This window comes from Saccostrea echinata, unplaced genomic scaffold (assembly GCF_033153115.1).
Source record: "Saccostrea echinata isolate AGI-Se365-2 ecotype Australia unplaced genomic scaffold, CSIRO_AGI_Sech_v1 ptg000056l, whole genome shotgun sequence".
Lineage (NCBI taxonomy): Eukaryota > Metazoa > Mollusca > Bivalvia > Ostreida > Ostreidae > Saccostrea > Saccostrea echinata.
Genome location: NW_026889805.1, coordinates 1,618,241 through 1,641,506, shown reverse-complemented (window position 1 = coordinate 1,641,506; position 23,266 = coordinate 1,618,241). Strand labels below are relative to the sequence as shown.

Sequence of the window (23,266 nt, the reverse complement as noted above, 5' to 3'; positions counted from 1 at the left end):
TGTGATTTCTGTGACTACAGTCTTATAAAATAGTCACTGTCATTCTGTAACTACAGTCTTTTAAAATAGTCACTGTCATTCTGTGACTAGTCTTATAAAATAGTCACTGTCATTCTGTGACTACAGTCTTATAAAATAGTCCCTATGATTTCAATGACTACAGTCTTATAAAATAGTCACTGTCATTCTGTGACTACAGTCTTTTGAAATAGTCAATGTCATTCTGTGACTACAGTCTTATAAAATAGTCACTGTTATTTTGTGACTACAGTCTTATAAAATAGTCCCTATGATTTCAATGACTACAGTCTTATAAAATAGTCACTGTCATTTCTGTGACTACACTCTTATACTCCCGGACCGATGATTATTGTTACAACAGCCTTATGAAGTAGTCCTTATGATTTCTGTGACTAGAACCTTATTAAATAGTCCCTGTGATTTCTTTGACTACAGTCTTTTAAAATAGTCCCTGTGACCAGATTCTCATACTCCCCGACCAATGATTATTGTTACTGCAGTCTTATAAAACGTCCCTGTATTCTAGATAATGTGACTGTTGTGACTATAGCGTTTTAAACTAGCCCCCATGATTACTTGGTCAGTCATTGATTTATCACTATATATGTTTTAATATGGAAGCACTTGGATAAACAGTGATAAGGCATGTCTCGACACAGAAAGAAGCTGGTATGCTGTGAGATACAGAGAAATTGACATTCACAGCACATAGTACTTCATATGCTGTAGTTAATAACTTGGTGGTGATTACGTAAATAATAATTCGCATGCCAAATATATGAGATATTAACAATAAGGGGAGGTAAACATGATAACTGGCTACACATTCTGTTTACTCGGATAGATTTGATGTTTACACGGAAAACAGGAAAGTATAAACAGTGCATAATAAAGCTACTTTTTCAGTATAACTTGAAAATGGAGTAATTGTTACTTCATTTGATTAATCCTGTTTGCATGAGCACAAGAAAGATTTATGACCAAAACACATGCTTCAGAGTTCTTATGGTTTGAGTTTCTTATGTTTGAAGTCAAAATGGAGTCCTAGTAATAACTGTACACTCCCACTATTGACTTCAGCTGTAGCCAAGAGTTTACCTTAAATTTTTCCTAAGTGAATTCACAGACTTTAAAATTTCCCTTAATTAGGCAAACCATAAAATGAGATGCCAAAAAAACCCTGATATTACCAATTTCAGAAATTACCAGTTGCTGACATCTCTATTATTTATAATTATTCTGAATAAAATTAAACTTATGTTCATGAGAAAATGCTATAAGTTCAGACTTCAAGAGTTATCCTCATGCAATTCTTATATCATTAGCTCATTATTTATCATAAACTTCCAAATCCTAAAACAAGATCCAAGATCTAGAAGGATGTTCAGAAATCATTAAATAAAGAACCTTATACCCCAAATTTAATTACTTTATAAAATCAATGCCTGTGAATGAGAGCTCTGAAGGCAGAGCAATTCTAAAAGACCCATTCATTTTGATTCATGAGGTCAGATAAGGAATTCTCACAAGGACTATGAAAACAGAATTTTCCAAAGCCTAAGATAAGGGGTACATATTAAGATGAACTGATCTGAAAAAAATTCTGTGAATGAATACAAATGGACCCAAAGAATGGAGCATATTCTTTGGCAGATTGTTTTATAGGATATTACATTACAGTGCTGAAATTGATCAAACCCTGAGCTCATACTGTGGGCCTTGCTCATTATAACTATGCACTTAGTTTGTCTGCTCAAGGAGGAATGCTACACCAAAATTTTATTTGATGGATCTTTATGACATCTCTTTTAAACTATGGTTTCAGCACTAAAAGAACAATATTAGCTCTTAATTATTTTATAGCAATTTTTTGCATTTTTTTTTTTGGAGAGGAAAAGTAAAAATTGTTTTATTTGCAAATAAGATGCTTCAGTGTTTGAATTTTGCTGTTAATATTAAATGCATATCTAATAAGGCATGTCAAGAAAATTCAGAAAGACATTGTAATTTTTTAAATAAAAAAATATTTATGAAAATAAAATGCATTATTTGTGAATATTTTTCAAATCTATGGATAAAGAAGATTTTTTTTCCCCATAGATTTGAAAGCAGGTTTCCAGAGAGAAAAAGAATGAAACTAGAGGTACTGTGAGCTCAGTGCTCACAAGATCATAACCCTGCTCCCATTTAGTATAATGGCAATTGAAAGTATATGTTTTGTTATTGGGAAACTCCATTACAGTAAAATTTGTCTAGTCTGGACACCATTGGTTCCATAAAAATTAGCCGGATTAGACATACAACATTCCGAATAAAACAACATTTTAGACAATTTATTTACTGAAAGGGACTTAAAGTTAACATCATATTAGGCAAGATTTTAGAATACACAACATCAGGATAAGACAATAGTTTCGATGTATGCAGACACATTGAAAATGCTGATGAACCCCTTGTGATAATGGCTGTGTAGCAATAATGAATGAGCTCAGGCTTTAGGCTAAGCATCTAAATTAGTGCAAGAATTGCAGGTGAAATATGCCATGTATAATTTTCTGAATTTTGAGTCTTGACAGGCCATAGTCATCTTTAAGATGAAGATAATCAGGCTCTAAGTGGATTTCATTTTCTGATCAAGCTATTCAGCCTCCAGGAATATCTGCACCTTCTCTCCATGAGTTAGGTCAGATGACATCGATTCACAAAAAAGAAAAATAAAATCAGGACCCAAAGCATAAGAATTAATTTTGCCAACAAAAGCATCACTATCAGAGGAGAATAACGCAATAGTGTTAAGAATCTCGAGGGAAATTTACCATATATACATCTGAAATGGTATAAGCATTAAGGACTAGCTTTATTGGTGCTGACAAAGATTGATCATGGAAACTTTGCTGTACCACCTTAATGCAGTTTATTTAAGTCCAGTGGGACAGGCTAAATATTATTGGGCATCAAGAACACACCAAAAGTACTGCGTCATAAAAAAAACTTGCTAAATTAAGTTATAAACCAAGCTGACACCAGGAGGATTTCAGAAGTTCATTTATTCTAACTTGACACCCTCTCTTCTACAGATCTTTTTTTCCACGCGTCACAAAATTGAGGACGTTATCTGGTCCTTTTCTTTCCGGAGACACTTCATATTCATGCAGTAAACTTGGGAGATATGACATATGTTTTGAAATAGAAATTGTTAAATAGTGATTTTTCCCACACAATGTAAACAGGTTGGAACAGTGTTATAAATACAAACACAGTGAGTGTTTGAATAGGAAACTTGAAGGTACTTAACAATTTGTAGTCTATTGACCACTTCTCTTTCACTGTTTATCTTCCTGGCACATCATCCCAGTCCTCAAATAATAATATAAATATACAATTTCAAAATGTGTACTTTTAAAAATTAAAATTCAATCTTTTGGACTTAAAATCAATTGTAGCAAGGGCTGTCCAGTGTATGCACTCTCTCTTCTCAGCAAAGCATGTTTTACTTCTTTGAGGTCATCACTCGCTATATGTTCAGTGCCAAATTTTGGCCTTTACTAAGGTATGGGCTCAAGCGAATGTTAGTGCCAAACTCAGGCCAGTTCACAAAAGGTATGGGATCAAGCCAATGTTAGTGCCCAACTCAGGCTAGTTCACAAATGGGCTCAATGTTAAGTGCCAAACTCAGGCCAGTTCACAAATGGACTCAATGTTAGTGCCAAACTCAGGCTAGTTCACAAATGGGCTCAATGTTAGTGCCAAACTCAGGCTAGTTCACAAATGGGCTCCATGTTAGTGCCAAACTCAGGCTAGTTCACAAATGGGCTCAATGTTAGTGCCAAACTCAGGCCAGTTCACAAATGGGTTCAAGCCTATGTAAGAGCAAAACTCAAGCTAGTTCACAAATGGGCTCAAGCCATTGTTAGTGCCAAACTCAGGCTAGTTTACAAATGGGCTCAAGCCAATGTTAGTGCCAAACTCGGGCCAGTTCACAAATGGTCTCAAGTCTATGTTAGTGCTCAACTCAGGCCTGTTCAAAATGGGCTCAAGCCAATCTTAGTGCAGAACTCAGGCTAGTTTTCAAATGGGCTCAAGCCAATGATGGTGCCAAACTAAGGCCTGGCCTAGGGGCCATAAAACTTAGATGAGCTCACTTTTGATCTCAGTCTCACTTTTCCACTATTAATACCTTTGGTAAATGTGAGACTGAGATCAAAAGTGAGCTCGTCTAAGTTTTATGGCGCCGGAGCCAGTTCACAAATGGGCTCAAGCCAATGTTAGTGCCCAACTCAGGCCAGTTCACAAATGGACTCGAGCCAATGTAAGTGCCAAACTAAAGCTAGTTCACAAATGGGCTCGAGGCAATTAATGTTAATGCCAAACTCAGGATAGTTCACAAATGGGCTCAATGTTAATGCCAAAATCAGGCCAGTTCACAAAAGGGCCAATGCCAATGCAATTAAGCTTTACTATAACCCATGCCTACTACCACAAAAGAGGATGCAAGTTTTTAAGTTCTCACCTAAAAGACCTGTTACATTTGCTTGTTACATCAGCAAATAACCTAGAAACAGTTACTATATTTTAGAATCTCAGGTGATCCTCTCACACACAAGGGGAATGCCCATGCAGGGCTACTTAACATGCATGTACTCTGATCAACAAATTGCTGTAATGAGCCTCATAAGAAAATCTTAATTAAAATTCACTATATCTTACCATTATTATAGATAAAAATAAGTCAGATAAACATGATAAGTATAAATCAGAATAAAAAACTTGAATGTTTATTAATGGTTCTACGATCAGGAGAAGCAGGTTAATTTATTTCTTGTACATGTTACAGATTACATCAGAAGGTTCACTGAATTTCTTCTTTCAAGCTCATTACTGGAAATCAGACCCTTCTCCATCAAAAACTGACATTTATGAGCCATGGCCATTTCAATTTCACTCCAATCCAGGTTTTGTTCTGGAGTTTCTCTTCACAATGGAAGGAGAAATCATTAAGTCGTAATAGGAACAAGAAAACTCTGGGGGTGATTAATTTTTGCATGTTTAGCTGTTACATAATTCTATGTTTGCTGTCATTGGCTCATTATTGTATTAGGAGGGCTATTATATTGTTTAGAAACTATTAATAAGGGCACTGCTCTCAATAATTACTACAAAAGGTAACATGATAATATAAGTCCTGTCTCCGTATCAGGTAAATTAATACAGTGAACTCCGTCTATAATTAAGGATGAAAAATTCAACATCCAAACTTCATAGTCTCAGATTTCAAACAAACAGAGACGTATTACCTTAAATGCTTCTTCTATAACGTATCTTTAATCAAGGACAAATGCAACACAGTTTTGAACTTTATTTTCTTATTCCCTGTATAATTTCACATTTCCAATAATCAGAGGACCTTTGTGTGATTTTATAATGCCTGCATGGTAATGCTGTGTACCTCATCTCATTTTGAGGAAATATTAGCTAAATTTATATTTTTGTAAAATAAAATTTGATATCTGTTAAAAAATCCTGTTAATTAATGTATGCTGAGTTTTTGTCTATGAACATTTGATGGGACTTAAGGTCAGAGGACACGTTCCTCAATAATTAATATATAATTTTTTTCCAAGAATTTATCATCGAAGTTTTGCTACTTAAACAAGTTTCCTCACAAAAAATTGAGGTACCTTACCAGGCATTTGTGCAAGAGAACAGAGGGTGGTATTTACTTTACCATCCTACTGGAAATCTTTTGATTTGCCAATATCACAATTTTTAGGTGTCTATATCTACTTAGACATTTTGAAAATAGTTTAAAATCACAAGATAATGATAATTATGACTAATTTGCTGTATACATGTATTACGAAGAGACACAAAACAGATATTAGAGCAATGTGTTGGCAGACCTTAATGATTTTAAATCAAAAATATCTTGGAAAATTATCATTGGGAAAGGTAAATTGTAAAGTACATGTACATGTGTATGATCATTTAGTTGAATTTTTTAAGTGTACCAAGAATTTGGCAATATACTCTAAATTTGATTCTTTTCTTTTCTAATTAGTTTTTGTGTTTAAACTCTTCATCAAATGTCATTTTTACACAAAACTGGGTAACATTTGTCCTTTGTGCATTAAACTTCATGAGTACTTTAATTTTCCAATCAACTCCAAGGAAAAAAAATGACACTGTTCATAAAACGCCTTGCTCAAAAGTTAATCAAGACTGAAAAATACGATAATTCCTATTTCACACGTGTTGGGTTTATGTCAAAACTGATCTGGTAAACAAATCCTTTTTCACTTTCACACTTGGTTTCTTGACTATTCACACATTCTGTGTATTATCTGGGTTTTTTTTCTACGGTTCCACAGAATGTTTCTAGTTTTGTTTATTGCCAGTAACAATTTCTTTTAATGCATTATCCATGTGATATGTAAGCCCCTGTTCAAAAAAAAAAGTGAGAACACATACCAACATCAAAACAAAAAGGAGGCTCTATGGTCAATGACATTTTATCTCATTACAGTCCGATCACAACAGGTGCACAAGAGTTGTATACTAAGTGAAGTGTTTTTCCCATGTTATTAAGAAGGGGGTTCGGAAAATTTTGGAAATAGAAAACTTATTCATTCACAATCTTTTAATGATTCAATGCTTCCTTAGCCTACGTACAGAACTCAATTTTTCTAAAAAAAATTTTAATTAAAAATTATTTCAAACTTGAATAAAGTAAAGAATTTCTTCCATATTATAATTCTTTTGAAAGGATTAAAGAGATCTGTCAGATTTTTATTTGACAGAAATGATTAAAAATTTGCTGATAAAATTATTAATCCTGGCAAATGTTCCTGTAAATGGACAAGATTGCGGAAGGTATCATTTAAATGTCTTAACTACAGAGCCCCCCTTAATCTTATCTAACACTTACCTATAGTATAGGCAGTGCCATCGAGGGTAAACGTAGCACTCTTGCACTTCTTGAAGATTTTGGGTGTAATGGGGCGGGGTCTTTTAGCCTGGTCGGGTTTCTCTGTATCATCATCTCTGCCATCCATCTCCCCTAAATTCACTGATGCAGGTCACAAAATATTTCCACTGATAAGAATTTAGTATGCAGTCAAGTATTTAGAAATTCACAGTTGGTCACCTCTTGAAAAACTTCACAGATATTTACCATCCAAGTAGAACTTTAACATATCTGAGACCAGATTCACTAGTAGTATACGTATTTACAAATATACCCCAATCAATAGATACCTCTAAGTTCATTAAAATCCCTGTGAAGTAAATATACAGTTGGTCATGGGACTCTCCAATCTGCAATAGTCCAGTTCCTTTTTACTTGAAATCCTATTATTGATTTTAATTTCTCTGCTCTGTATTATACCATTTTTTCCCACATTTTCTCTGAATTTCTGGGATGATGTACAGGTAATAGGGACATCACACTGACAAAAGGTGAAAGGATTTCATATAGGAGATTACACTGAACAAGACTTAATATCCAGAGAGAAGTGAAATATGAATTCTTAAGTTCTCACCTAACGGTTATTGCAGCATGGTCTCTCACACGGACCACTTGGCTGAATTCCGGCGGAGGGGCACAACTTCACAGACTCCCGTTCTTATGTGTCTGTATATACTCCTATCAAAACACAAAAAATAAATATTAATATCAGATGGGGAATTCTTAGTTTGCACTCGTCATCTCCCACTCCCAACTCTGAACTTAAAGGATAACGTCAAAAAAAGGCGGGCAAAACAATTACCAGAACACGCGACTACGCTCCTCTAATCTCATATGAACTAATCCAGGAACACAGAGGAACTCACGTATTGTGACTTCTCAATACTACACTGGTATTTATTAATAAAGAGGATACTTTGAATATTTGCTGTATTATATCAACAATTAATACTCTCTTCTGTTACATCCTGCAGGATCCGACAAAAAGACGGGAAAGAAAAGAGCATTAATTAACGTCAGTGTGGACAAAGCATTCCCACCATCGGGGAATAAACATCAATCACTGTAAAGACTTGCTTTAAAACTCTCACTGATTCTACTGGGGAAACAAAGAGATTCATTATCTAATACTTAATATGAAATCTTATAATTCATCAAAAGCTTCTTCATTGTTACCTCAAGGAAAGCAATCAAATCAAACGTTAGCTGTATATTCCATTTGAAGGAACTATTTAGAAGCAGTTAAACCACATTTCTAAAATTTATCAAGTTCTTTAATTTTATGGATGAATTATATAACATAACCTGAAAAATTATGTGTATTGAAGTAAACTATAATTCAATTCATACTGAGTAAATTCTAATGAATTTATAAGTTGTTCACTCATCTTGAAGTACTACTCAAAATCTACTAAAATTCACACAACTAGAGTGGGAGAAATGGTAGTGAAGATTGTTTTTTTTTTTGTTTTTTTTAATTTTCAAGAGACATATGTCAAGATTCTGTGATTTTAATTAATTACAGCAGTTAATAATGCTGACATTTTCTTTTGCATACAACAGAAAAGTGCCCAGTATACAAACTACTCACAAGGACTTTGAATTTTTTGTTTAATTTGTTGATTTTTACGACTTCTTGAAAAAGCCTGCTTCTTGGAAAATGAATGTATTGAAATCCTTCAATTACCTTCCCTTATTGTCCATCAAGACCTACATGATTCTGTTCCTCTCTGTCTGTCTTGGGAAGATGTATTACAGTCTGGCCCAAGTATATCAATCTAGCTTGTCAAACATGTTCAAGTGCCTACCTATCTACCATTACTGGGATTCTACCTGAAACAACCTTGCAACATTTCAGACTCCATTCTGTCAAAACAGAGTCTTGTCATCATTATCTGAACAGACAGAATTGTTTAGGCTGACGGAATCATTAATATCAAAGAGGATAGTTCTTGTCCAATCCAACGCCACAATCTCACCACATCTGTAAGTACTTCTAACGTGTAGTACCAGTACTTAATGATGAAATGTACTCTACTGCCTCTATAGCTTGTTCCATGCTTGTCTGAAGTAGTTCACTTCTTTGGTCATTCAATTGCCAGATTTAATAAACACATTCACCAATAAAAACTCCTGTAACTCAAATCAGATTATTTATTTAATTTTTTTTTTAATTTTTTTTTGTTAACAGAAAAGGATATGTTTCAATCATACTGCCAAGGAGAGGCCATATAGCCATCCATAATGACCTTGACTCATTATCATCACCTACCTAATGTAAACAAGAGTTTGGATACAATGTACTTACAGACAGAAAAGTTTTCTATAACATAATTTTATCACCTTATTGCATAGTGACCTTGAAATATGACCTTAAGTCAAGCTTTTTTAACACATGACTTTCTAAACAAGTGAAATATAAACTTGGTTTCACAGTGTACAAAGTACTGAAGTTACAAACACAATTTCAGTATCTCATTGCCTATTAATCTTGGAGATATGACCTTGGATCAGAAATTTAAAAAAAACTAGAAATATGTCCATAGGACATGAATGCCCCGCCGAGGGTATATTAGTAATGCAACATTTTAACACAAATTGAGAAAAGTGAGGTCAAGGTCAAAGGAAAGGTAAAGGTCAAAAAACATTGATGCAGTTGAATAGCTCTCATCGGTATGTATCAGCATATGAAGTTTGACACTAATTTAAGAAAAGTGAGGTCAAGGTCAGAGGAAAGGTCAAGGTCAAAAAATGTTGATGCAGTTGAAAAGGTTACATCAGTATGTATAAGCATATGAAGTTTGATGAAAATATTATGAATGGTTTCTTTAAAAATGAGCTAAACACTAATTTAAGAAAAGTGAGGTCAAGGTCAAAGAAAAGGTCAAGGTCAAAATATATTGATGCAGTTGAATAGCTCTTATCGGTATGTATCAGCATATGAAGTTTGACACTAATTTAAGAAAAGTGAGGTCAAGGTCAGAGGAAAGGTCAAGGTCAAAAAATGTTGATGCAGTTGAAAAGGTTACATCAGTATGTATCAGGATATGAAGTTTGTTAAAAATATCTTGAATGATTTCATTAAAACTGAGCTTAACACTAATTTAAGGAAAGTGAGGTCAAGGTCAAAAGAAAGGTCAAGGTCAAAAAAATGTTGATGCAATTTAATAGCATACATCAGTATGTATCAACATATGAAGTTTGATTACACTATCTTGAATGGTATCTTTAAAACTGAGCTAAACACCAATTTAAGAAAAGTGAGGTCAAGGTCAAAAGTAAGGTCAAGGTCAAAAAATGTTGATGCAGTTGAATAGCTTACATCAGTATGTATCAACATATGAAGTTTGATTACACTTTCTTGAATGCTATCTTTAAAACTGAGCTAAACACTAATTTAAGAAAAGTGAGGTCAAGGTCAAAAGAAAGGTCAAGGTCAAAAAATGTTGATGCAGTTGAATAGCTTACATCAGTAGGTATCAACATATGAAGTTTCATTACACTATCTTGAATGGTATCTTTAAAACTGAGCTAAACACTAATTTAAGAAAAGTGAGGTCAAGGTCAAAGGAAAGGTCAAGGTCAAAAAATGTTGATGCAGTTGCATAGCCCTCATCAATATCTATCAGCATATGAAGTTTGATAAAAATATCTTGGATAGTTTCTTTGAAACTGAGCTTTGAACAGAGCTAAACGCAAAGTGTGACGGAGGGACAGACGGAAGGACGGAAGGACAGAAGGACGGAAGGACGGAAGACGGACATGACAAACACTATATGCCCCGGCCATATTCATGGCGGGGTATAAAAATCTTAAAGCTGAACATGACTCGTAAATAGGCATACGCCATTTTCGATATTACTGTCTAAGATATCAACACCAGGGTATACTCTTCGCATTCGTTACACCTGACTGCTTTATTGTCACGGGTATCGGCGTGGAAGGGCGACCCGTGTTCGTGCTGGTTATCTTGCATTATCTTTGTTTACATTTTATTGCAGTTACTGACGTGTAATTGTGTTTTTTGTATACTGCACTGACCTGTGCAACTGTAGTAAATCTCTTTGGGATCTTACTCTCCTGCATTAGAAGAAGCACACAGTTATTTTTGTCGCTACCAAGTGCTGTATAGCATACGTCCATCTACACCGGTGACAATTGATTACACTGAACAGTGACCAAGTGAGCGGCTCTATATATAGGGGCCCTCAGATATAGCATGAGTCCAACCGAATATGGCGGACAGATTCTTTTTACCAAGCGTGTTCAGCTTTAAGCTCATGGACAGAAACATATCAAAGACAGGATTCATTGTAATGGAGGGTTCAAAGATTATGACCCTGACACTAGTCAGACAGGTGACACACAGACAGACAGACAAATGTGGCAAAATCAATGTTTCCAGCCAATGGAGACATAGCATGACTAAGGGTTGATCAAATATAACTGTTGTTATATATTTAAAACATAAACCTGCTATTAAAAGCAATTATCTTGTAATCCCACACTTCTGACAAATGTTAACTCCTTAATACATAAGCTGAAAGAATCAGCCTACAAGAATAAAAGGCAGAATTTGTTTATGCATCACCCAAAACCACAAAGCTCTCGGCACCACTAGGGTTAGGCAAGCAAAACAATGAGTCCCAAACCTCCACGGCTGCTTTCAAGTTAAAGAAGCTGCCAGTACCACCTACCCTTTTACATTAATAGTAACTCTCTTCATAAAGAAGAGCCATTACACGAGTTTGCAATTATCACAAATATCAGCTTCTGCACAGCTTAGCTTTTTTTTTTTAATTACGTAAAAAGAACTTTTTCTGGTCTTTGATATTCTTTTAATTACACCACCGCAATAAAACCTATAGTCCTAGAGCACTTGTACTGATATCAAACAGACATGAAAACAATAGACATTGACCCAAGATTAATAAAATCCAAGATTGTCTTGAGGCAAATGTTTCATTTGATTGAGAGTAAGATTTATTTAAACTTAACAGTAGGAAATCTTGGCTGTCAAGCAAAAAGCTGGATTCTTAAAGATCACAAAAGAAAGAAGATGGGCGAACAAGGCAAGCAAAGTGCCTATAGTGCGACAAACATGAAGGTGAAAATTAAATCTTAATTATAACAAAATTTTCTTTGATATTTCATCTAACATTATAGTATACTTTATGTAAAATCTCAACAATTTGCAAAAATCTCACAAAGATTGAAATTATTTGCCTATGAAATAGCATACACACACTAAAGAGGGCAAAAAGGATCATTTTCTCATACAATTTTTCTATATCAGTGGGTCTTTGATCCATTTTTTTTTTTAAATTTTATCCTCAAAGTTTGCATAAAAATATACATTTTTGGGTTAACAAAAACATGGAGCAAAGACCCACTATACCTTAAAAATACATTTTCATGACACAACATTCTCCTCTTCCGAGAAAAACTTAAAAGTCCATTTAGTCAAGGGTAATATTATAAATATATCATAAACATGATTTAAATACAACTATTCACCAGAAGCTGTGTAGTGCAGTGGTTACCGCGTTAGTCTCAAAGATTTTTCATGATTTTGAATTTAATTTTTACATATCTGAAGCAATAGGCATTCTGCATGCCTTGTTCACCCATCTCCTTTACACATTTGAATTTCTAAGACCAGACAATGGTGATATTTTGATCAACCCTAACCCTGCTCACCAAATTGTAAAACAGAATACCTCCCTACTCATTGAGTCATTACAGGGATTGCCACTCTGTTCACCGTGTTATAATAGTACATGCCCCCTTGCTTACTGAATCCTTAGAAGGGATGCCTCCCTGCTCAATGAGTTGTTACAGGCAATGTTTGACTGCTCTTTCAGCTGTTAAAGGGAATTCCTCCCTGCTCCTGCTCATATATTGTAACAGAGAATGCTTCCCTTCTCATATAGTTCATCAAGAGAATGCCTCCCTGTTTACCGATTTGTTACCAGGCATGCCTCCCTGCTCATATAGTTCTAAAAGAAAATTCCTCCCTGCTCACAAAGGTGTTACAGAGAATGCCTCTTAATGGCATTAATTACCAGTATGACCCCCTTTCCTTAAAAAAAAATTTCCAGGTGTAAACAAGACTGTCCTTTTAGGACTATACCCTTGTAGAGCAACAAGAAAAGTGACTTTTTTAAAAACCATGAAAGTTGGGTATGAAAATTCATCCTGGTCCAAGCATCAAAACTCCATGGCCCAGAGAACATTTAACCTATAGTGACCACAACTACATGCATTGACATAGAATCATATCCTACATCTCAGTCACAATCACCTGTATGCCAGGTATGACCTGATACTCCTCAAAGAAAAAGTTCTGTTTTTCAGAATTTTATATTTCTCTGAATTCTGTGACTTTGACCTTGTCTCTTATCAGGCCTTTTATCAGGGACATGGGATATCCTACAAATAAAATCATCCCCTTCGTCAACATAATATTTGGAATTTTTTTCATTATAAAGCAATGTAATGGACAAGAATTTTACACTTCAAACCCAGTCACCTTGACTTGTCCAAAATAACCTGTGGCACAGGTTTTCCTCCACATCAGAGTTATAGCTATGGCAGGAATTTTATATTTCTATAACATGTGACCTTGACCTTGTTTAAACCACCCTGGGTTAAGGTCAGGACATACCCTTGAGTCACAAACAACCTCTTTCTCAGGTATAGGCTTCTACTGTTCTCTATTTCAAAGTTACAGTCCAAAGTGATCTTGGTACTGGGTCAAGGCCTATTATGGACACCTTTGTGTAAGTATGAACCTCTGAAGTTTCTTGCTTACAAAGTTATGTTCAGACAAGAATTTTACTCCTCTTATTCCTGCCAAAGAAGCTACGAACAAATATATCCATTTCTGTTTGTTTTCTCTGAGATAACTCTTTAAAAGTTAATTGAGTTGATTTCTTGATTACTGTAGATTCCTAAATATACGCGAGGAATTAATTATCGCGTAATTACGCGAGAAGCATCTGTCCCGAAATAAAATTACTCGTTTTTATTTTTATTGTGCTGAAATCCATGTAAAATCAGTTGATCAACCATCCATTCGCGAATTATTGTTCTCGCGATTTGACGTTTAAGGGCCATTTCGCGATATTAAATACCCGCATAAAATAAGGAATCTACAGTATTCTACCGGAATGTAAATTTTGTCGGGCGGAAGGTCAGGAGCTAAAGAGGCCTAATATGCATGTAAATCTCGTGCAGATGTCTTTGTGTTTGACGTCAGTGGGCGGGGACTATTGAAATTGACATGTGAGGCCTCGTGTAATTTAAATCTATTAGTCTACATTTTAAAAATCTAAATTTACAATTTTATCTCACGATGAAATGAAAATATAAGGAATCACTGTCTAGTTAGCAGAGTATGCCAGGGACATCAACGATAGCTGGAAACGTGGGATAATTTATGCATAATAGGCTTTGCCCATTATGCAAATTATCCCACGTTTCCAACTATCGTTGATGCCCCGGCATACTCTACTAACTAGACAGTGATTCCTTAATATTTCCATTTCTATTTGTTTTCTCTGTGATAACTCTTTGAAAGTTAGGAGAGTTGATTTCTTGATCATTCTAACGGAATGCAAATTTTGCCAAGTGAAAGGTCAGTAGCTAAGAAGGCATAATATGCATGTAATTCTCGTGCGGCTGTCTTTTGAGTCTGACTCTAAGGAAGCCTAATATGCATGTAATTCTTGTGTGACTGTCTTTGTGTTTGAAGTCAGTGGGCGGGGACTATTGAAATTCACATGTGAGCCATCGTGTAATTTAAATCTATTAGTCTACATTTTTAAAATCTAAATCACTGTCTAGTTAGTAGAGTATGCCAGGGACATCAACGATAGTTGGAAACGTGGGATAATTTATGCATAACGGGCTTCGCCCGTTATGCAAATTATCCCACGTTTCCAACTATCGTTGATGCCCTGGCATACTCTACTAACTAGACAGTGATTCCTTAAATAAAACCTTTAAAAAGTCAGAACTTACAAAATTATCTGAAATTACCAGGTGCACAAGTTCTAATGGTGTATATTAATTCTACAAAGTTTTTAAAAAAAATATTAAGTAGTTTCAAAGATATCTTTGGAAAAAAATAAATGTTTACAGACAGACACACAGATTCCAGTATATCCCTTAAACATCATTTGTGTGGTGGGTATAATAATAATTCTACATAAATAGAACTACATTTGCTCTTATGTTACAACCAGTGATTTGTTTCACTAGGAATTCATATCTGAAGGACCAAGATTTATTTTACTAACTACCAACTGGCATATATTTGATCTGTTTTCTCTTGATCTACTGGGTCCATTTGATGGTGATGACAAAACTGATGAAATTAAGCCAGCTTCATCAATAAAACATATGTCAGAGAGGGTTTGTCGACATTTAGTAAATAATATTTAATGGTGGAATCTGATGACACTGGGACAAGGTGACAAGAGACACATTGTGGTATCCATTATCCTGAAAATCGTAGAAACTGTTCAAACAATGACCGATTCCATTCTCTCCTGGCTTACAAATCCCTCCATTTTTTTCAGTTTTAAACCAACTTCAGTATAAATTGCCATGGAAACCCAATCTACATGCTTCTGGTCTTGTCAGAATTGTGTAACCCAATACAGATATTAAAATTTTCTGTTGGATATTGACACCAATTCAGCGATAAGAAAATGTATTATAGATATTGAAATAAATGTGGCGAAAACAATTGTCAGCTCGATTCTGAATAATGTATTAGAAATAACTGAGTTGAAAATAATGAAACAATTTTCCTCCCACTAAAAGGAGGCCTGGGACCAGCTAATCTTGTCAGACACAGTTTTTCCTCCCCTAGGACCAACTAAGCTTGTCTGTCACAGTACAATGTAGTTTTCCTCCCCTAGGACCACCTAAGTTTGTCTGACATAGTACAATGTTGTTTTCCTCCCCTAGGACCAACTAAGTTTGTCTGACATAGTACAATGTTGTTTTCCTCCCCTAGGACCAACTAAGTTTTTCTGACATAGTACAATGTTGTTTTCCTCCCATAAGACCAGCTAAGTTTGTCTGACACAGTACAGTGTTGTTTTCTTCCCCTGGGACCAACTAAGCTTAAATAACTTAAGTACAATGTTGTTTTCCTCCCCTAGGACCAGCTAAGCTTGTCTGACCCAGTACAATGTTGTTTTCCTCCCCTGGGACTAAGTTTGTCTGACAAAGAATAATGTTGTTTTTCTTCATCTCAGAGTGAAGATTCTAAAATGGGGCTAACAAACAACATACAATAAATCATTTTTCAAAATGATCTTCACTCAGTACAAGTTTTACAACACTATACCTACAGGGTGCAAGAATTTTCATAAATTCATTCACTTGTGATTCTTTATAAAAATGTCAAAACCCTTTTCATTTCATAATTGTTAATTTCATGAAAAATTTAAGAAGAGACTAATGTAGCATACCTTTTACATTTTCCAGGTAAAAGTCTTTATGAAGATCCACAGAGTTTTATTATATTGAATGATTCCCCTCTATCCTATAGTCTTCAGAACTTTGTAGTATGTGTACTTTTATCTCAGTGCTTGTTACTAATATCAAACACAGGACATTTTGTGTTCATTGTAACAGACTTTTATCTAACGACCCCCCGGAGGTGAGCGACTAATTAGGAAACAGTACAGGTTCAGAAATTAACAGTTTGACAACATGAAGGGTAATATATCAGAAATGTTTACAAATCCAATCAGCTAACAAACTACAAACAGGTATTTCCACCTGGAAACTTACAAAACAAATATCTGAATGGTTTAACAGGTAGGTTTTGATTTAGGGGCAGGAAACTTGTAGTCATGTATTGTAAATAATCACTGTGTCTCTTTTAAGTGACCTTTTCATCACCTACTTGTAAGTCTGAAAACATCAAAGGATATTCTTATGAAAATTAAATGTTTCTGAGTTTTAAATTCAAAAGATTTTATAAAAAGCAATATTTTTGACAGAGAATTTTGTTTGTAAATGAAGCAGAAAGTTAATCCACGACTGGAACCCATAGAAATTTTCAAAATTTCAAATCTGAGGTTCATGACTCCGGTTTATACTACAGGGGTTTGTATATCTACATATCAGACACCTGCTTGTAAGATGAAAGAAGTTTTTCCCCTCTCAATCTTATGTTCAATACAGAGTTATTGACTGTATTAATTGTTTAACATTCCCCTATTTAACTGTTCTTATGCCCCTGTGTGATTCCTGAACCCTCTAACGCAACCAGCAAGCACCAGCTGCCCTGAATAAAGTTGTTCTTATTGAAGTCCCACAAATACTAGGCCTATTTGTACATCTATTTGCTTTTAAATATTTTATTTTCCTTGAGAGCTAGTGCATTTTTAAAAATAATCAACGAGATAATTAAGATGAAGAACACAGAAAACTGACAAGAACTTAGGCTCTCTACAGATTTTAGAATTTTCTGTTAGAACGCAATGTATATCCTTGAATTATTATAAACCACAGCCAGAGGATAAGAATAGTGTAATTCATTAAGTTTTTACTTTGGATCAATCAGGTAGCTGAGCAATATTTCACACCACTGAATTCTTCACAAACCAACGGAAATAAAAACACACTATTTATATCATTTGATAACATTTGTAGCATTTCACAAACATTCAATTTCTTATTGATGGGACATCTATTCAAATTCAATTGGGTGACATGTCATTAAATTAATATACTAGTACAATAAAGCATCATATTTGAGAAATTGATAAAATTCAAAGTCTTTAATACATATATTACTTTTGAGGATGGCTATTTGTAACCGGTTAATAAATTACTTGGCAAGAATGACAGTAACCGGTTGATAAATATGTAATTGGTTAATTGGGAAAAAATAAAATGGCTGTGTAAATTTGGATGCAATTTCCTTAACATACATTTAAAAAAAACCTCAGAACATTGATAAGTTAGAGTTTTCACATATTTATTTAAGCTGATTTGGAGGCCATTAATCGAGATCGAGATCAAGGGGTAAATTGGTCATTTTGTGAAGTGTTAATTTAAGAGATGAATTTAATTTTTGAGAATTCATGAGGACATCATAGTATGATGCTTTACATCGTAAGCGCTTCGTGATAAATATGCAGGCAGTATGCATTGTAGTTCATGTACCTCATGTCAATTCTCAAAAATTAAATTCACCTCTTATATTTACATTATTTTTCTGATGACTTGCAACATATTTTTGTCATTCAGCAACCATTTTTGAAAAAAAAGTTTGCAGTATTTTTTGACTTCAATCACATCACAATGGAAATATTCTTACTCATCCCACAGTAGTTCATGAGAACGTGAACTTTTTCTAATTTGGAAAGAATCTTAAGGAAAAATATTTGGAAATGTAAATACATGTATTACTTTATAGAACACCATGTGGTTACCCAGCCTGTACAGTATGTCTTTAATGATGTTAATTTAATCACTGCTGATTACTGTGATCAAGCAGAAACAGAATAATACCAACGGCATTTTTTTTTTTGGTATTGTTACTTAAAAAGATATGCCAAGAAAATGTGTATTTTGATACGATTAACTGCTTAATCAGTCAGAACATCTTGCGATTAACTGATCGACATTTCTGTATTCAATTGCAATCCCTAATTATTTCATTAAGAAATTTATTTGTTCAAATTTAACATTGATTTTACAGTTTCAAAGAAGCCATTCTTTGTAAATCATTTATATTCTACAATTCTTTACTCACCATTAACATTATTTACAACAGTCACTGCTTCTTATATCAATTAATTGAATCGTAGTTAAATTCTGGTTTTAATACAACAACAGTATACGTACCAACATCCTAGTTAACAGAGTTAATAACCCATTAACATTGTCAACTAATTACATCCCGGTTTAAGTCACCAATTAAAACTGTCAACAAGATTACTACATCTCAGTACATGCTGAATGATAGGTTAATGTTTATTTCTTACCCTGTCACAAACAATAAACAGGTAACAAACTCACCTGTACAGCCACCTCTGTGATACTGGGCCTCCCACCGACTACAGCTTTATAATCGCTGAGACTCCAGGTCTCTGAAAGTCTCCAATATCCCTCATCATCATCAACTCTTTAAGGCCGACTCCAGCAATAACAAACAAAGCAGATCAGATCTTTGAAGTGCTGGATATTATTTCTTCAATCAGGGCACAGGAGAAATACCCCGTCTTAGTAAAATCAATTGATAACTGTAGGAGAGCCTGAGGGAGAGAGATAAAAGGGTCCTCACTCTAATTCTACGTCAAGAGAAGGGGAGAGGAACAAGGGTGCTTAGTTCTCTGTCAAGATAACAGGTGGATTCAGGAACAGGGGTGCTTAATTCTCTGTCAAGACAAGGGATGGAGAGAAACAAGGGTGCTTAAACCTCTGTCAAGATAAGGAGTGGAGAGGAATATGGGTGCTTACTGGTAATTTTCTGTCAAGATAAGGGGTGGAGTCAGGATCAAGGGTGCTTAATTCTCTATCAAGATAAGGGGTGGAGAGGAATATGGGTGCTTAATTCTCTGTCAAGGTAAGGGGTGGAGAGGAACAGGGGTGCATAACTCTCTGTCATGATAAGGGGTGGAGTCAGGATCAAGGGTGCTTAATTCTCTGTCAAAATAAAGGGTGGAGAGAAACAAGGGTACTCAAGGCCCCATGTTGAGCTGTTGTATAATGGCCAGAAACTGGTGTTGTTATTGATAAAAACATCACTCCAACAAGGGGAGAAAAATGGTAACTTTATGTTAATATTCCTTAGTAATGTGATGAAAGCTATTTCATATTTTGATTGATGAATGATTAGAAGTTTGAGACATTACTATGACAAGTCATGAAAGTTTCTGGCACCTTTTACAATCAATGTATGATACAATATTACAGGGTTAAAGATTGATGTATTTACATGTAGACCTACAGTTTACTGTTACATGCCGATACCTTAAGTTCAGGAAATTAAATTTATCATAAAACATAATAGTCTTTAAGATTACATAATGTAGTGTACCTGTTACAGGTAATTACCTGAGTTCAGAAAAAAAAAATCCTACAACATTCAAACATAGCATGTCAAACACAGCAAGTCAAACACAGCACTGCAGCATTCTGTGACATGTAAATGTAAGTGAAACACTGGCATTAATTAAGCATTTGACAATCAGAGTGCAGCTATGTTTTACTTAAAATAAACCTGACAAAAGAATCTTAAAAACCACTGACCAGGTGGAGTAAGCCCAAAAAGACTGCTAGTTTGTACAGGTGTGGAGAACCCAAGCAGTCTTCTAGTTTGTACAGGTGTAGTGAACCCAAGGAGACTGCTAGTTTGTACAGGTGTGATGAACCCATGGAGACTGCTAGTTTGTACAGGTGTAGTGAACTCAAGGAGACTGCTAGTTTGTACAGGTGTGATGAACCCATGGACACTGCTAGTTTGTACAGGTGTAGTGAACCCAAGTAGACTGCTAGTTTGTACAGGTGTGGTGAACCCAAGGAGACTGCTAGTTTGTACAGGTGTGGTGAACCCAAGGAGACTGCTAGTTTGTACAGGTGTAGTGAACCCAAGGAGACTGCTAGTTTGTACAGGTGTGATGAACCCATGGAGACTGCTAGTTTGTACAGGTGTGATGAACCCATGGAGACTGCTAGTTTGTACAGGTGTGGTGGACCCAAGGAGACTGCTAGTTTGTACAGGTGTAGTGAACCCAAGTAGACTGCTAGTTTGTACAGGTGTGGTGCACCCAAGTAGACTGCTAGTTTATACAGGTGTAGTGAACCCAAGTAGACTGCTAGTTTGTACAGGTGTGGCGCACCCAAGTAGACTGCTGGTTTGTACAGGTGTGATGAACCCTTGTCGACTGCTAGTTTGCACAGGTGTGATGAACCCAAATAGACTGCTAGTTTGTACAAGATCCTGATTTCTCTTTTCCTGTACTTTTTGTGTAATTTATCTGTAAATATAATAAATTAATATATTACACATGTGACATGTAATTAAGTAAACATAATAAATTAATATAATACACTTGTAATTAAGTCATAAAATATTATTTGGTTAACTATCCAGTGTATCTTCTTGGCCTTTTTCCATGGAACTGCAAACTTCTCAACATGCTCTATAAATCTGTTGATTTAAATTGAGTTTTAACAGAGCTCAACTAAAATATACACTTGTCCATTGGACAAGTTACCAATGTCACTTGTCCAAATTAATTTTTTTTACTTGTCCGACTCTGAACAGATATAAATATATAAATTTATAGAACTTTATTTTCAAGAACAATAGTATTGACCTTTAATGATTTGTTTAATCAAGAAAAAAAATCATCAACAAAAAATAATAAATATTGCCTAAAACCTAGTTTTGATGGCTCTCATCCATAACAATATCCAGCGAGGTGTGATTGAGCCCGTAAGATTTTAACGTTTGCAATTCTTTAAAAAATCAGTTTTTTTAATGGATTCTGTAGGGATTTTTTTTTTAATATTCACAATTCAGTAAAAAAAAAAAAGGTAACTGGTTATATCAGACAGATTTGTATGAGACTCACTTGTCTGATCACAAACTGGACACACACAATCAGACAAATGTTGAGTCATGTATAAATATTACAGAGGATCTCTTTTAAATTGACATCAAAACAGATCAAAACCAAAATCTTCCAAAAGTCAAGTTAGGGATTAAATAAATTTGGTTACACCATACTGCAGAATAAGAAATTATGTTATTCACTGTAAAAGGGTCAATAAATACCGTATAAGGGCCTTCAAATACTTTTGTTATTAAGTCAATCATAAACTATCATGTCTTATAATATAGGTAACCTATGAATGAAACAAAATATACCTTGTCACCATGTGTTCCTTATCAACATGACCTTAATATTTCTATATTGTGTTAATAATTGATTTAAAGCTTCAGATAGATAATATTAGTAATTAAGTTTACATATAGTCACACCTTGTTATCTTGAACTCAATGGAACCAAGAGAAAAAAAAACTTCTCAACAGGGATTTGAGATATTAATGGTCAAATACTTAAAAGAACAGGTGCTTGGGACTTCCAAATCGCTTGGACATACCCATGGTATTGGATATACCCAAATTTAGCTGTATTATGTTTTCCCTAATAACACACTCGTTTTCTGTCAAACATACCAAATTCTTTGTTTTAGGCTTTAGTTGTAGACTTGGTCCTGTAATTAAACTGTTTGTCAATAGGTTGCTGATGTTAGTCCCCCTCAAAATGTCTAATTATATACATTGCAAAAATATATTTTTTCCCCAGAAATCAAAGCAATTTAATCAATGCATGTAATTATCTTCTATCTCAATAAGACACTGTACTGCACAATGGATTATCTCTTCACTTTTATCTCTTTTTTGGGTAGAATTTCAGTTTTCAATAAAAATCATGAAAACTATTAATAAGTTGAAAATTCTTGAAACAAATCTTCGGTATATCAAAATGAATAAAGGACAATATTGCAAAAATATTTATCTCATATTTTACCACAAATAATCCTATATTTTGTCCTGACCTAACAAGATTGTATCTGGATTTTGATTTTTATTAGTCAGAGACCATGATGCTTTTTTTAACTATGAAGACCCATTATACCAAGTAGTGGCAATCAATTTCATTCTTCGCAGCACTTAACCTCTGTCATATGAAGCAGCCATTAGAGATAATCGTCCAGTGACCGTCCAGCAGTCCACACCGTTATATATTGACCACCGCGTCTTTATTAATGCTCCATCATTACATGTTTCCTAATATCAACAACAAGGTAAATATTGTTTTGATCAGCACGCGATCATCACAATGCAATACCAGTCTGCCCCGAGGGAGCAAACGGGAAGGAATATTTGTGTTTTTAATTTACAATCTAATAAAGGAAAGAATTACCAGGACACACTTAAAATGGGAGGGAATGCTTTCAATAAAACAATAATACGGTGATTTTTGTTTTCTAGAAATGATGTTTTGTATTGATCTTGGCTGTGGTGTTTACGATTTGTGTCCTCTTAATTCAATATTAGTTGAAGGCCTGATAAATCTGCCTGTCATTGGGTTGATAGTCTTGGTCCAGAATGTCGCTGAATCTATTTATAGCACACAATTTGTACCGTTATCCGTGGTTCATTAAAACGTCACGATATTGACAGCATCTTTCCATCTTGGAATCAACATCACCTTTTTCATGCACATTAAG

At 34.7% G+C, this 23,266-nt stretch overlaps 2 protein-coding genes across 2 annotated transcripts in view; both read right to left on the bottom strand.

The window, feature by feature from the left end:
- The window catches only part of LOC133173437 (dual specificity calcium/calmodulin-dependent 3',5'-cyclic nucleotide phosphodiesterase 1A-like), a 144,117-nt gene extending 136,453 nt beyond the window's left edge, over window positions 1-7,664 (bottom strand). Inside the window, exons 1-2 of the mRNA XM_061308426.1 lie at window positions 7,560-7,664; window positions 6,947-7,466 (exon numbers count right to left, since the gene is read on the bottom strand). Coding sequence (XP_061164410.1) covers window positions 6,947-7,073 — 127 coding nt within the window. The 5' untranslated portion in view covers window positions 7,074-7,466; window positions 7,560-7,664. The remainder of the gene's footprint in view (window positions 1-6,946; window positions 7,467-7,559) is intronic.
- An 11,145-nt stretch (window positions 7,665-18,809) lies between these two features.
- On the bottom strand, window positions 18,810-20,789 carry LOC133173500 (uncharacterized; the record flags this gene model as incomplete). The annotated part of the gene is made up of 4 exons (XM_061308484.1): window positions 18,810-18,872; window positions 19,040-19,145; window positions 20,078-20,099; window positions 20,273-20,789. Coding segments are annotated over 4 exons (708 nt in total), but the record flags the coding sequence as incomplete, so codon positions are not given.
- Between the last annotated feature and the right edge of the window lie 2,477 nt (window positions 20,790-23,266).